The following is a 16,458-nucleotide window of genomic DNA, read 5'->3' as shown; positions in this document are numbered from 1 at the left end:
CTTGTGACTAAACCTATCCACCTGGTCCTTCATTTGATGCTCCGTTCCTCCTTTTCTTATCCTATTCTTTGGTACCCTTAATCTTTTCTCACCCTATCCATTCATTTTATCTTCAGCACTAGGCTTGAAGGCTTTACGTCTTTTCTGGTCAGTTTTTTGCATTCCCCAACTCTCTGATTTGTAGAGTTCCACTGCTTGCACAAATTTTTTCTTATTCTGCTTCCTTGTCTCCATTCTAATGCTCTTGGTATTGTAGCCACCTGTCCACTGTAGAAGCAGATGATTTTTCTTTCATTGTTGTCCAAGCCATTTTTTAATCATTGTGCGGAACAGCTTATTCCAATCCACATCATAAAATGCTTCCTCCATGCTGCAAAGGCTACACACGGTGTTTTTTCAGGTGGATCATTCTCTCTGCCATTAGTTTCACGCATAGTATTACCATGGTATTACTTCCTTTGGTCCTTTTTATTGAGACTGGGAGGGGAAGGAGCTCTTCCCATTATGTATATAAAAATTGGTTTTCTGAGAGGTTTACCTCACTTTTTTCTTTGATTCTTCTGCCTATTTAGCAAGCAAGGGTTTTGAATGTATGTGGCATTAGACTCAAGGTTTGGTGCTCCTCACTCGTTTTCAGCCCATGCTATCTAAGGCTTTGTTACCATTGTGCTCTTCTTTAAGTCTCCTGCGGTAGCTTCCCAGATGTTGCATTCTGGTATTATTCTATGCAGTAAACATTGTCCTCCTTTTCATCTAGAGGCAAATTTATGGATCCTTCTCCACATAGGATGTTCTGCCATTTCTCTAGCAACAGTAATCTTGGTTTCTCTAAAGACCGTTTTACACGGTACATGGCAATGCACAATCTGGCGTACGTGCGAAGGCGCAATCAAAATTGCGTTGTGTAAAGTGGTGAATTGCTAGAACACATGAGAGAATATGCGTGGATGCGAGACGGCAAAATAGCCCCTGTTCTAATTTCGTTCATGCATTCGCGCAGTTCCACGCCATTTTAGAAATTAATGCAGCCCTAGCCTATGCAATTCCGTGCTCCATGTAAAACGGCCTTATGGTGGCCCATGATGCCCCATTAACAGCACTGGATTCTTCGATTGTTCACTTCCAAATCTATCCTTGACTCGGAGGTGTCAGCAGGCTCCTATCATGGTGGTGCCTCCTTTTTCCCTTCCTCTTGTCCTCCATCCTCCTCAGGTCTGGGCATAAAAGCCTTTGACTTAAGAGCCAGCGGCCTTAGGAGTGTGTCTCCATGGGCCTGCCCAGAGTTTCATTTGTGTTACCCTTCATCATATGTTGTTATTGTATAACCCTTCGCCATGTTTTCACCATAGCCTTCAATTTATTTCTCTTTTGCCTTTTCTCGATTCTCTGATTTATTGATTACTAAGCTTTTTGCTGAGAATTTCCTCAGTATTCTCGGACTCTTAAATTCCCTCTTAATGAGTACTATAAAATACACCTTTATCCTTAAAAATTATTAATTTCAGCCAGTTAGCCTTCCAGTTATTTTTATTTTAATCCTATTATGTTCTTACAGAAGTTACTCCTTATCTCTCTAGCATCATAAGGATAATATCTTTTGCTATACCTTATTGTTTGTTAACAATGGCAGCAGTGAATTTTCTTCTGCCATCCATTGGCCGGCCACTCTCCCTGTAATTCCTTGAAAAATATAAAATATGGTGATACTCAACAGGACGGACTCAGCATCAAATTTGGGGGGAAGACGTCATCTGGGTGTGGGGAGTATGGAATACCCTTTGGAAGAGAAGGGCGTTCTTCCACGTAAATTTTATTTTAAATGATACGCATGAGAGTTATTAATTTCCAAAATTTGAATATGCTCTCCATTTACTCTTTTCCAGGATAAAAAACTATTAAAACAATCAAAATTAAATTTTTTTGATAAAATTTGGGGTCAGGATCTCTGTGACCTCTCCCCCTTAATCAGGTATTGATCCTTAAAGTGGCTCTCCAAAGCGATTTATTATTTCATCAGATCAACAGGCAGTGCTTAAACATCGTTTGCTAGGCCGATGAATCGTAATCTATAGAGATACTCTAATTATATTCCATTCTTCTTTTTCCTCGACTGACTCTCGATTATGATCACTTTTAATATTCGCGCCGGGGTCGCACTGCTTCAAGTGGTAAATAGTGGATAAATATTTTTGAGTTATAACTTTGAATCATAATATTAAATTAAATTTGAATCTAAATCTTATCATCAACATGTTTTATACATTATTAATAGGTATAAATTGATTATTTAATTCGTTCTTCGCCACATCTTCAGAAAACTTGTAATGTTGGAATCCCTGGTCAGCGCATATGAGGTTTTGTTTTATTTTGACGCCTTAGACCTTAGACCATATAAGAACTAGACCCGCCATTCCCCACCCCTACCCATGTCTCGCCGTGTGGCCAACATCTCCCCTCCCCTCCCTTCCTTCCCCTCCCACTTTTAAAGCGGCGTGACGTCACGGTTGGGACGCTCATCGTCGTAGCGCATGGCTACGAATGGGGATTCACTGTATCACTGCGGTATTTTGACCATTTTCTTCGCGATTTTTCAATTAAAAGTACTAATATTTATTGCGTTATGTACGAGAAGTATTCTCTCAGCCATGGTTGGATTGGTGAACTTACAATTAATGAACAGTGGCATTTTTCGGCATTGGCAGCGACGAAAAAATATTGTGGCAGTAAAATGAAGACAAAACCCTTTGTAAACTTCCGCAGATTTTTTTCTTATCTCGTTAGCGATCTAGCATCATTCGGAACATCGTTATAAAAACATGAAATCTTGTACAAAAGTTGTAAACGGGAGGAATTTTAGAGAGGAAAAGGGTCATGGTGTAAAGCCGGTCGTCCACGAAGTAACGCGGCAACGCCTTCGCATGTAGTAATTTTTAAACGGTCAATTATGCGATGCAAATTGAGCTGCGCGCTAGCGCTACTAAAAAGGGATGTCAGCAAATCAGCATTCATATTATTCAGGTAAGTAATTTAGTTATTTCATAAATGCATAATTTTTTACTTAGCAGACAGCTCTCGTGTTATATATATTTTGCGATGGTGGAAAAAGGTCTAGCGCCGGCTTTGCAAGTGACACCTACGATTTACGTACGCTACGGAAAATTCTGGGAATAAATAATACCTATTAACATATTTATAATTAGAAAGAAAGAGAGGATTGGATTAAAATAATTTTAAAAATAAATGTGCTTTATAACTATCAATTATATTTAATATATTGAATAACTTATTAAATATTTTTATGTAATTTTGTACGTATGTACTTACAGAGTTTTCAATTAAATTTTTTTAAACAATTTACGACATAATTTAATTTTTTATATTCTTGTCACAATACGTAAGAAAAGAGGATGTGGATTCAAAGATCATCTAAGAAGTGAATCTCATTTTATTAAAAAAAATCCAGACGCGATCACTCTGTGAAATTTGTTAAGAATGTGTGAAATGTAACGGATAAATTTCTATTTTTCACGGCAGTATGATATTTCGAAGCACTTGGAGACGCAAGACCATAAAAGATATTTAAATACTGCTCTATCTTCCTCCAAAATACAGAAATTTTAAGTAAAAACAATTTATGAAAACGAAGAAAAGAAACTAGCATTAGCAGAAGGATGTATTTCCATTCTATTTTTTATAGTCATTCCTTCAGATCTAAGGTCTGTACATCACAAGTTATCAAATCGGTTTTGCAGCGCACATGATACATAAGGCCGTTCAAACAGCTGCTGTTTTGTTGCCCGCAGATGTGGAAAATATTGTCATTAAAATATATTTCTATTTCTACATTACACTGTGCGTCTTCAAATGCTGAACGAATTTTGTGAAAATGCGGAAGTCGCATGTATAAGAAAATACTTGGTTACTGTAAAACGCGCTAGTTACCTCTTTCGTCAGCTGTAGATAGAATTTTTAAATTATACCACACCATGAATTCCTACTTTCTATATCAGGCTTAATGGCCTAGAATTGTAGAGGAGAGTTTTGAAAAAGAATCCTCAAATTTAGCTAGAGTTTAAAAATAAACAATCACCTTTTTTTAAATGCTATTGAAGTTATTGAGGGAGATAAAATTTTCGTAATCGAAGTAGCGAATGAAGTTTAAAATATCTGAATCAAAAGCGGTCAGAAAGTCAAAGCGGTCGACTAAAATCTCTATGACCTTTGACCCCCATTATGACTTTCGGAGGTCAAAATAAATTGTTGTACGGATGAATGAACTGCGTAACCGACTTTGGGACCCTTCAAAACCTATGGTTTGACACGTTGGTTGTCATGATGGCCAGACATTTAACTCTATGACCTTTGACCCCCATTGAGACCTCGGTGGTCAACAAATCAACAATACGGAACTATTAACTGAAAAATCGACTTTGGCACCCTTGAAAACACATGGTTCGAAACCTGGGTGTCACGATGGCCGGACGTTTACCTCTACGGCCTTTGACCTCCGTATTAACCTTGGAGGTCAATTAGTGAATAATACGGGTATTTGGACAATATCAATGACTTGGGTGCCCTATAAAATCCATGGATCGACACCTTTGTTGGTATGCTATTCTTTTTGCCACCCTTATGACCTTGACGGTGACCTTACTTGGTCAACGGTTGAATTTTCGTAAATTTAAGTGTTTTTTTTCGGGTTTCTTGTGTCCGAAAACCCAAGAATTGACATTTTTGGTCAATGAAATTTAGACATTTTTCAATCTCGATTTTTTTGGGTTTCCGAGACAATTCGACTCGAAGAGGAGACGGAACGGAAAGACGGAAGGGAAACCTCAGTTATGACGAAAGGGAAACCTCAGTTATGACAAAAATGTCACATTCCTCATAACGTGATTTTCTCATTAGTTATCAATTAAAAAAACACGAAGTATTCCGCCTACTTTTCATGAGTTGGTGACGTCATTAGTGTTCCATCTCATTCATACGTTCAGAGATAACCGCTAATTGAAGGAAGGAGTCGCTCACTGGAATGTAAATAACTTTGATCCACGTGGAACCGATGCGCAAAACGGAGGAGTTGCGGAGAAGCAGTGGCACGCTCGGCAGGAGTTTGTGACGTCATCAACTTATTCGCGAAAGGGTTAGACTGCCGCTTTTACGTCGCGAGAAGAACGTGAATTAGGCGACTCGACGGATCGAAAAACGAAATATCACTGGTCTCTCTATTTTTCAAGCCATATCACAATCGACATTTAAAAAAATTGATGAATGACTCCATTCATTGAAAGTACGGAACTAATTCCAAATTTTCCAACGAACATCGTTAACAAAAGCCCACCAACACCATCCATACATCCACGGCAGCCCATTTTTCCGATCTCAAAATCGTCCACAATGCAAGGCCTATTAAACAATAATTTGTATTAACGGGAACGTTGGAAAATTGTCGAAATAAAAAAATAAAGCTTGTAGCCTGTAGCAGACATCTTCAAATAAAAATCATTAGCAAACGGCTGCTATTGCTAAAAGAAAAACACAGAAAGAGAAGCAAAAGAAAATGCGCAGGAAACTTTGAATCTGACTCAGACACTGCTATTGATGAGAGAAAGGTTTGTGAAGACGAATTAGAAAGTGAGTTATTTTTAACCTAAATGGGCAAAGAAACCACTTTCTATTAACGAAGACAACGGATAAGAGGGAGAAATGTGGTATCGGTGCAATACTTGTGAATTAAGGGCACATCAAGATTGTTCTAGATGGAACACTCCTGAGGGGTATTTATGTAACATGTGCTTCGGAATTCAAATTTAACTTAAGGTTCTAAAAGCTCATAAACTTATGTAAGCCTATTGGCAGTGCCCTTAAAATTTTCAGCCTTTTTTTACCATGGAAAGATATTTTTTTAACCATTGACTTCATATTAAGTCCATATTTCCGTTTACTTTTTTGTGATTTCTTAAATGCGGAATTATTTAATATAATAAACATAAATATTTCAGTTTAACGTGCCTAAGTCATCTATAATCCTCATAATTCTTATTTTACAACCATTTAGTAGGACATGACATTAGCGACTGCTGTTACCCCAGGATATGGGTAATACAGGTATTTCTGTAACTGAACTGGTTAAAGCACTCGATCGGAAATCGGTGGATCCGGGTTCGAATCCTTGTCAAAGCTAATGATTTTCTCTGTGGACTTTTCGCACAATGTGTGATCTGCGGGTGATATCGTAAAGTTAGCACCGTGGCTATTACCCGTATATTCCCATTTGCTTTAGGTATTTGAATGTATGTGATAATGAAAATGCTGAATAGACTGATTGTCTAAAAATATGGTGACTTCTCTTCGGATAACTTCGATTACTATAAATTCGAATTAATGGTTGAACTATTACCTGATATTGGTAGGTGATAAGAGTATTAAGATGAAAAAAGGTATCTTACCTGCATGGACGCAATCTCCAGGGTTGGAGCGAGGAGGTGGCCTGGTGTTCTGGCCTGGGAAATGAATTTTAAGTATAAGATTAAATGCAACAGAAGATACAGCAATTTACCGAAGCACCATCACGTATGGCCAAATTGATACTGCTTCATTGATTATTCTCAACCAATATGGGGGCATCCATTAATTACGCGAGGCGTTTAGGGCGATCTAACCGATTCTCAACTAATCTCACGTGCCGGAGAGTGGGGGTGCGGGCAAGTATTACGTAATTTTTTTCCGCAAGAAACAGTGTACAATTGCGATCTCAGTTATCTTAGAAACTACTTTTAACTGATCTCAAATTGTTATTCTAGTAAACACAACTCAATTAAGCACATATTACCGTATTTACACCGAAAATACGCCTTTAGAACAATCTCTCGTGACATTAGAGGAAAGGGGTGGGGGTCGAGCCAAATATTTATCACGATATCTCACCAAGGGGGGATGGTAGGGAGTGTAAAAATCGCCTCACGTAATTAATGGATGGACGCTATGGTGATTTTCCGTTCCTAAAAAAATTAAATCAATGCGTAAATTATATTAGAATATATATACGTGATAGTGATTATATAACCATGTATATATTTGGTGTAAGAATCAATCGCTTCCGCCTCATCATTGTTTTGTCGCAGTTTTTAACTATTTATCACTGTTATTAATATCAAAATCGATGAAATAATTAAATGTGTAAACCATTACTTGTCTCTAAAAATTATAAAAAGCCTTTTATGAGCAAAATTTCCAAAGGAAGTCGTTAAACCATCTCAAGAATCGAATTTGTCTCTCACAATTCCTGTCATGTAATCTGGCAGTTACGCCTCTAAGCCAATAGTCATAAATTTTATTTGCCAAAAGTTTTACCGTCCATTTTGCTACTACCATCGTTTGTCTTCCCTCCCCTTTCCCCCCCTGGAAGCAAAAATCGGAAAATCAGTACCTACTGAATTGAAACGAAAGCATTCAAGACATTTTCATTAAACCCACGAAAAATGATATGTATTTTTATAAGATATGTATCTAAAATAAAACTATTTTTTCAAGGAAATAATCTCATAAAGTAATGTCACAACTTGGTTTGCCCCCCGCCCTCTAGGCTACGGCTTGCCCCACCCTCCCCCCCTCCCCTAGACTATGGCTTGCCCCCCTAGTTATGGTCCTGGGTACGCCTTTGGTACAAAACTATTCGAATCCCGGCTAAGTAAAATATTTTTTTAATGGCGAACTTCATCCTTTGGTGTATTTAACTTTGCACCCGTGCGCGTGACTGTATACAAAGTCACTTGTTTCTGCAGTGCTTTGACATTCGTCGTCGCCGACCAGCGACAAAATAGGGGGTTTTCACTCCTGACAGTGACTAAGTAAGCACGACCCTCGCCACATGTGCCACAGTGTGGACTTGTGACTTCAACATCTTGTTCGAAAAACCCAATGAGGTAATGAGCACACAAACATGACAATAGCGATTCTTTAGTACTTCACGAAATTCACTTTGACGACATTCCAGTGCAATCAGTACATTAAACGGCTTAGTATTTAGTGTACTATGCAAAGCCCCCAGAGGTGGAGCCGAAAATACGAGATGAAGGCCGACATTTGTTGTCAGGATATTAAAAAGGAAATAGTATCAGGTGTATGGCAGGAGTTTCCTAAATAAAAAAAATCCGTAACGTTTTGACGATTGTTATCGATAACAACACGGCTTCAAAGCGGGGAAAATACCATTATCCTGCCTAGTTTAACCCAGTATGCTTGCAATGTTGCTTCTATGTAATATCAATAACGCATTCATTTTAAGCTCTATTAAGGATATGTTTAAACTACGTGGTATTTTATGCTGTATGGTAAATGGTAAAATGTATAGCAGCCAAAATAATTATACAGGTGATTGAACAATCTACGGCCGTTTAACAGTCGAAAGAAAATAAATTCCCCAAGACCGCACTCTTTGCTGAGCAAAAAGGTGGGGGGCTGGGAAGTTAGAAGGATGACAGAGAGGTCCAACAATTTAAATACACAAAAATAAAGCTGAAACACTATGAAACAATCAATCGCATAAGCTCACTCACGCACCTAGAGGATTTGCTCCAAGGAACAAAGGTCGCAATCACACATACACTCAGGTTTGCACCCCCTCTCATCCTTTCAATTTCCCACCTTTTTGCCCAGCAAATGGTACGGCCTAGGGGAATTTATTTTTTTCAACAACAATTATAATGATTAAGTAGAAAATTCTCATTTTAAATAAGTGCAAGGGTTAAGAAACAAAAAGTTTATAGGGACAATAAAAAGAGCATATTTCACATACCTTTGGCTGTTCTTGGCGCCATGTTTGGGGCGGGGAGGACCGAGATGTCATGGTCCTAAAATTAAGGAAATATAAAGGTTAAATTATAGTTTTGAATAGCGTTTACTAGCGTGGTATTTTACTTGATAGGTAGCACATATTATCATTAAGTACTTAAAATTTAGAAACACAATATTACCAACCGACAAATTGTAGATTATATAATAATTACAATAGCCATCCAAAATTTGTTATTATTATAAATAAGAAATATATCCTTTTAATAATTTGATGAATAATTCGGGGTTCGAATCATATTTCTTTTTAATAATTCTTAACTTAGTCCAACAATTTAAAGCCAATAAATAGTCATCCATGAAATTATTTTATCTCTCTTTTCATATTAGAAGTTTTCCGCTGCCATAAAATTATCCTTAAAATATTTTTGCACGCCCACTCCCAAAACAGAAAACCGCTGAAGACAATCTAATTCGAAGAATACAGCCGATGCAGATGGACACCGACGAGTTTTGAGAAGCTCGAAATTGACATACGTGGAAAAAATTCCTAGAAAATGCCTGAGAACCAAGAGGTCATAAAGATTATTTTATTTGGAAAAAAAACGCAGCTAGCACTGAGCAGGAATGCAATCCTCGCGTGAACCCTATGCGGATATTATCTTGTCATTAGTGTGTGAATCCATATTCCTTTGCTTGGCTGTGTTTCGCGATCTATCCAGTTTTCACACTCGCCATACTATCGCTGTTCATATCGACGAAATATCTTGTATCTCAAGTATGGCTATTTGATTCACATCATGTCATGAAAGGATAACCTAGGCATTTACGTGGCCCCTCCGCCCCGTGGATCATACGCTGCCCAAGGGGTCCGGGAAAACTTTTGAAAAATGACATGCCTGGAAATACATTTTGCATCGTTTTTGCATTTTAAATTTAACTTTGAGCTGATGCAGTTATTGAATACAAAAAATAGGCAATAGTTTAAATTTTTTTTATTTCTCTGAGGGCTTGGGGGTTGTCTATCCTCCTCATTCCCCTCCCCCCCCCCATAGTTACACCACTGCGGTAGAATATAATTCACTAAAACTTTGATCGAAGGTTGGTAGATTTTCTTAAAAGAGGCGTTAATGTAGGCTTATGTCCACAAAAAATCATCATGTTCCGGGTTCAAAGTAGTGAGGCATTCACCGAGTTCATATATTGGCGATGGCAGAGATTTTTCAGAGACTGCCTGACCTCTCCTCATCGGAGTGCTCATCGGAGGCCACTTAAAGCTCACAAGGAGACATCGCCAAAGTGATGTTTGGGATCTGGATGTGGATGTTATTTTCTGAAACTATATAGGTAAGGCAGAAAAAGTGTCACGGCTTTCTTCCACATAGGCCCGGGTTCGAGAGATGCTCGCTTGTAAAGATTTCGCGCAGCATCACATCCATTGAGTAATCTCCATCTCTCAAATATGGCCATGGCGGTGTGGTCTAGGGCGCTAGTTATTAAACCTGTATAAAGTGTCTAGGGACCGAGTCCCAGTGTCGGAAATAGTTTTTCTCTCTTCTAATTTTTGAAATCACCCATTCGTTTTATTTAGTTACTTCACGATTTTTTAAATTTAATATCAATTTTTGACACTTTGACCGTGACACTTTTTCTACCTTACCTATATAGTTTCAGAAAATAACATCCGAATGTAGATCCCGAAAATCACTTTGGCGATGTCTCCTTGTCAGTACTGTCGGATGGAAATTCAAACCGTGGTCTCCTCGGCGCCTTTTGTCAAGATCAGGCTAATGGCAAAGCCGAGTTTATCTCAGCTTTTCTTTCCCCACCCTTCCCTCATAGCGCAAATGAGGTGGGTGAGACGCCAAGGGGTACAAGTGATTTTTTTTCAGAACAGAGTTTGGTGGAGAAATTTGGTAAAGAAAACAAACGTGATCGACTTGATATTTAGAGGAGCATTTCAATTTCCCCTCGATGTCAGCACAAAACGGAGACTCACTTTAAAGTACCCCTTGGCCATCAAGTTTTTGCTCACTTTTTCTATCACTTCAAGGGCATACCCAGGATCAAAACTAGAGGGGGACATGCCATGGTCGTACAAGTTGTAACAAAGAAAAAGTTAAGGAAACAAAAATAACAGCGCTTTATTAATTTTTAAAATAATTTGATCGAAACAATATTTCTATTTTAATTATATATGTTATATATCAATTTTCTTGAATTAAAAGAAAATTTGTTCAAAATTTTCGATTTGAACTAAATTTACTTTTGCTTCTGGGGGGGGGGGCAGCTGCCCCCTGCTCCCCCTCGCTTGGTACGCCCATGTATCGATGCTGTACCTAATTCTGTTTAGCACTCGAAGACAGCGGCGCAGCCTGGAATTAAAGTTAGGGGGGGTTTATGCGCAACTAATTCAGGGGGTCTGGGGGTTATAGAATACCCGCCACGAAAGTGGGAGGTGCGGGGGCCCTCCCCCAGAAAAAAAATATGATTAATGGTTCAAAACAGTGAGTTTAAAGGGTTTCTGGGGGATATTTCATGTATCCTTACATTATTCTACGAGTAATATTAATCCAATTAAGTAAAATGGATTTAACTTTAAAATTTCATTTGAGCTCTCGGGTGGGGGGGGGGAGGGGTTTCCCCAAAACCCCCCCGCCACTTCTACGCCACTGCTCGAGGAACCTGATTTGTCATATTGACGGGCAACCTGGCTATTTTGATGATTTAATTAGCACGTTTATGCATTCGAAATTCCTTGAAAATTACATTTTGAATTAAAATAAGCATCGTATCTGCCATAATGATTGACGTGTGGTAAGCTAAGGCAGGCGAGGCAGGAGAGACGTAACCGCTGTACATTTTAAATTTTAAATTTTAAAATTATTTGTAACAAATTACTCAGTTGTATTGAAAAATAAGGAAAAGGTTATGTGTAATGAATTTATCTAATAATTTTAACAGAAACGAAGAAATATTTTAAATGATTACCACACGCTAAAATGACGGATATGGGTCCATCTATGCAGCGACCCCGGTCCTTCTCGAGTTAGAACAAAATCCCACCCCCTACTCTCTCCTTCTAATTCCCTCGACATACAAATCCAATAAACTCGAGGCATGTCAGTGAGAAAAAAGGACAAGAAGTATTCGTCCATCATTGAATTTTGAAGCTGTAGGCCATACTATACTCGCACTGGGGATTGGTCCCACGTCGTAACATTTTGAAGCCCGTGGATTTTACATGTATAGGTTGTGAAAAGCCAAGGGCTTTTGATTTGTTTTAATAAAACATTTCCTAATCCGAAAAAGAAATTCAGGAACAGCTAAATGACATCACCTTTCAAGCAGGCATGGTAAGTGAAACGAAACGAAAATACTAGGCTTAGGTTTATTTTCGTTTCCGCACGAAATTAAAATCACCCAGGGGTTCAGTTTCAACCCGGGACGAAACTTTACTCCCGGGAACGAAACTAAATTAATCAAAACTCCGCTCCTCATAGTTAAGTTTCGATCCCAGAAGTTGAGTGGAGGGGGATAAGAGAGAATAGTTTCGACCCATGAAGTTTGACATGCATGTAGAGAGGTTAAACATATAAACTGCTAGTTTGCGTTCACCGTTCCCCTGTTAGTAGTAAAAATTCGAGTGCACCATGCATTTAATGGCGGTAGCCGAACCTCTACTTCATTCAACCACACTTCGTACTCGGTGTGTGGGTCGAAACTTAACTGTTCGAAGGTGAAGCACGTGTTACCTCCGGTGCCAAACATTATCTGTGTTTCGTTTCGTCCCAGAGTTTAAGTAAAGTTTCGACCCGAAGTAGTTTCGACTACGATTTCGTTTCGACCCTGAGCAGGGATGCCGACTTACAAAAAATATTGGGGGGGGGGAGGGGGGGGGGGGCATACCGGGGATCTTGCCCCGACAAATTTTATAAGTAGTGAGTTTTAAGTTTTTTAAGCATTTTAGAAGAGTAATATGATCAACATTAGAACCCTGATAACTCGGATCTCGATATTTGGATCTTACGGGGAAAATCGACAAGCCCGACACATTTTTTTCCTCACACACATAACGAATTCTTGAGGGGGCTCAGGCCCCATGGAGTCGGCGCCACTGACCCTGACTTTAGCTCCCCGGGATTAAATTCATTTCGTTTCGTTTCTACATTTCGCTCCCGGGAACGAAACTATTGAAATTTCACTGGTATTGCCTTTCGTTTCGTTTCACTTGCCATTCCTGCTTTTAAGCAAGACTAGATAAAGAGCTTAATAAAAAGGCTGAATAGTTGGGGCTCGAGAAAAACGTACGGAATTCTTTTCCACGGAATCAAATACGACAGCCCTAGTTCTAATCGGGCCCGAGTCCCTGGAGGGAAATATTTCCCGAGGAATACTCGGGCTTGCGCAAAAATATGTCAAAATTGTCCAAAAAATTGTTATTGATCGATCGATTGATTGTTTGCATGCGTTTATTTATCATTGTTCATTTTTTCTTATTGATCTCGCTCTAATAATTTCATTTTTCTCTTCACCTAAACAATATTCTCAGCTTCCAGCATTACACATGCGCTATTTTAAAATTTCATTAGTAAACTGGCTGGTTGGGGCGAGTTTAACTCACAGATACAGAAACGATCACGCAAGAGAGATATTTTGCTATACGGATGTTTAGGCATTTGTTGTTTCCAAGAATATTCGAGATAATTCCGGTCGTTTTAATAAATTCTGGTTGGGATTATGCAGTTAAATATCTCTAATAAGCACCTTATTTACTTTTAACATTTTTTTGCCCGCGGCTGGTGATTCAACAACCTCTGCCACACGCCTATAGTGGCGGTTTGCTGTGTAGTTAGTAAATGCAGACTACTTAGCGAACCAACATCAAGAGCTATGAGTTGATAACTGATGGTACCAATGAATGTGTAAGTATTCACGAATTTTATATTTCGATGTGATGGTAATGCATGGTATCCCGTGAGATTGGATAGGGCTGGGGCTTCAAAGTGTTCAAAATACTCATTATTGCCACGCAAAAGATGATTCACTCACCTCTTGATGGAGGCCGGCTGCGGGCCTCAAGCGGGACCGTCTCCATGGGGCCCGGCCGGCGGAAATCGCACCTCCACGGCGAAGGCTGGGTGGCCCGGGTAGACCACCACGACGTCGAGGGGGGCGACTACCTCTACCCTGCGGATTACCCACTGCCCTTCGACTTCCTCCGCAGTAATTCGCAAATGGAAGTTGAGGTAGCCGATCCCCTCGACGCCTTGAAAGGCCCTCGGTATGTGCCGTGGAGGGTCCTGGCCCACAACTGGGCCAGCATCACCCGCCCCAATATGGTGTCGCTCAAAAAGCCAACCCGGGACGATTTCTTCATCTCCTTCGCCCTCCATCGGCGGATTGGGGGGTGGTGGAATTTCCCTCGCCTCATCCACGGTGCTGAGTCGCTCCGCAGCCTCTGCCGATGGAGGGACATCATCCCGGGAGGCCTCCTCGCTCCCTCCGGGCCGATACGCGTCTTGACAGTCGCCCTGCCGTTTTCGCTTGCCTGGAGGGAAATGAAGGATATGAAAGTCCTATAATCTCTATATGAAAACGATCGTCCAAGGGTAGGTGGATGCGAAGAAGGGTAAGGGATGGCCCGTAGGGAGTTACATAGGTCAGGTCAGTGGCGTAACGATGGGGGTGGTATGAGCGGGATAAATTCCTCCACGAAGGGGGATAGATTCCCCCAGCCTCAGAGAAATAAAAAGAATATTTAAAACCATTGACTAGTTTTTCCGTATAATAACTGCATCTGCCGTGAGTTAAATTTTAAGCATAAAATGATGTAAAATGTACTTCCAGGCATGCCATTTTTCACAATGGCATGCCAGGGGGGGAGGTCGCCCCCTCAGGCCTAACCCTTCCCCCACTCCCAATGCATATTCCTAGTTACGTCACTGGGCAAGGCTCTTAAGGATGCGAAAGGGATAAATACGCTACTATGAAGTAAAAAATTTATATCCAGGGGCGTAGTCGGGGTGGGGGTGGGAGAAGTCTCAGGGGGCACGTGCCAACCTACCAAAAGCATTTCATATAAGGAGGATAATATTAACCTATAAAAAAATATATTCTGGTCCACCAATATATTTTAGCAAAAAAAAGTTTCCCGACGACCCATGAATTGCTTAATTTTAACGTCCAAAATAGCATAAAATGTTATTTTTAGAGATAAAAATGTTCAAATATTACCCCCCCGTGTCGTGCCCCCCTAACATATCGTCCTGAATACGCCCCTGCCTATTACAATATACATATTACCATTATTACACAGGACTGCTGGTAGTTCATCAACTAAAATTGAGGAAAGGACACTTTAGCGAGTAATTGATTTTTTTTAAATGATTAGTTCAACCTTTCCCACATTCATTTCCAATCAAAAACGAATTTATGAACCTCATATCAATTAAATTGCATGCAAACATACATAATCAGCTAAGAGTTGCAGATTAAATTCCTATTTTATGCATTTCTCGTTGTATGTGACAATCAATTCAATTCAATCAGGTCTCGGGCATAGGTTATCTGCGATTTAAGAACACATTAGGCCTTACTTCTTCTTTGATTAGGATTCTTATTTAATAAGACACTATGGATACGCTTCGTCGCAGTAATTGGCCCTCGCAGAAATTAAGCGAAAGCGATTTCGCGTAACGAAGAGAACGAGAGCATGAACTCTGCGCTTCAATTCAGGAAGCACGCCATCGAACCGAACTCATCAGGTTTAAGATCCCGAATATTGTTAAGTTAATTCCGTTCTGAGGGATATTACTCCCAAAATTAAGACTATACGCAACTTTTTGTGCATTAGCCCTCGAAAACTGTCGAATCCTTCGAGGACCGACCAGCCAAGGGATACATGATGATTATATCCAAGTGGTTGCTAGGCAATATCCTTTCCGCCACGTATTTCAATTAAAATCAGCCAATATTTAGTGGATTTAGGTCTAAAAATACTATCCTACAATGGTTATGACACTTACGGCACAAGCACTGGCCCATGCTGGACTTCAAGTTGCTCAATTAACAGCTTAAAAGCTATATTCAGTTGTCAAACGTCTGCTCTCGATTGCTCTGAATGCATTCGTATGAGGAATAACAATAGTCCCGTAGTAACGGTTGGCGTATGGTTTCGAAAGCATTGTTGCTCCGGAACCGTCGCAGGTGAAGCATTGCAAATGCAATAATGAATTACTACGTGATATGCAACTGAATTTTATTTTCTATTTATGATTACATGATAAATTAAAATTACAACTAAGTGGCCAATTCATACGTTTTTTAGTGCTTCTAAACATATGAACGGCATTGAAATGTGTTGATGATTTATTTATTTTTTCATTTTACAACGGTCTATTATCGAAAACTGTGGATAGTGGAAATTGTAGAAAAGACTGCCGTTATATCGTTAGTTGCTCAAGCGGTAAGTGTGAGTATTCTTTACATGTTCCGTCTTGTACTGAAATTTTCAAGACAAGGTTGAGATCCCTTTCCAATTTAAGAGCGCAACGTAATGAATTGGGCATATCCCAGACAGCACACTGGTAACGGTATACATATACCGTAAGTATACCAGGTGTATACTGTTTCCTTGAGAAACTGTATACATGTTTTAGATTC

At 39.6% G+C, this 16,458-nt stretch overlaps 1 protein-coding gene across 1 annotated transcript; it reads right to left on the bottom strand.

Moving 5' to 3' along the window:
- Positions 1 to 6,435: 6,435 nt before the first annotated feature.
- LOC124168348 lies at positions 6,436 to 15,879 on the bottom strand. The gene is made up of 4 exons (XM_046546542.1): positions 15,822 to 15,879; positions 13,846 to 14,344; positions 8,798 to 8,852; positions 6,436 to 6,503 (listed from the first exon to the last, which is right to left on the bottom strand). Exons 1-2 carry the CDS (start codon positions 15,838 to 15,840, stop codon positions 13,872 to 13,874), a joined length of 492 nt encoding a protein of 163 aa, XP_046402498.1. The 5' UTR covers positions 15,841 to 15,879; the 3' UTR covers positions 6,436 to 6,503; positions 8,798 to 8,852; positions 13,846 to 13,871.
- Positions 15,880 to 16,458: the final 579 nt, after the last annotated feature.

The sequence above is a fragment of the Ischnura elegans genome, chromosome 11, assembly GCF_921293095.1.
Source record: "Ischnura elegans chromosome 11, ioIscEleg1.1, whole genome shotgun sequence".
In the NCBI taxonomy this organism is placed as follows: Eukaryota; Metazoa; Arthropoda; class Insecta; order Odonata; family Coenagrionidae; genus Ischnura; species Ischnura elegans.
The sequence above is the reverse complement of the archived record's forward strand: the minus strand, read 5'-3'. Positions and strand labels throughout refer to the sequence as shown.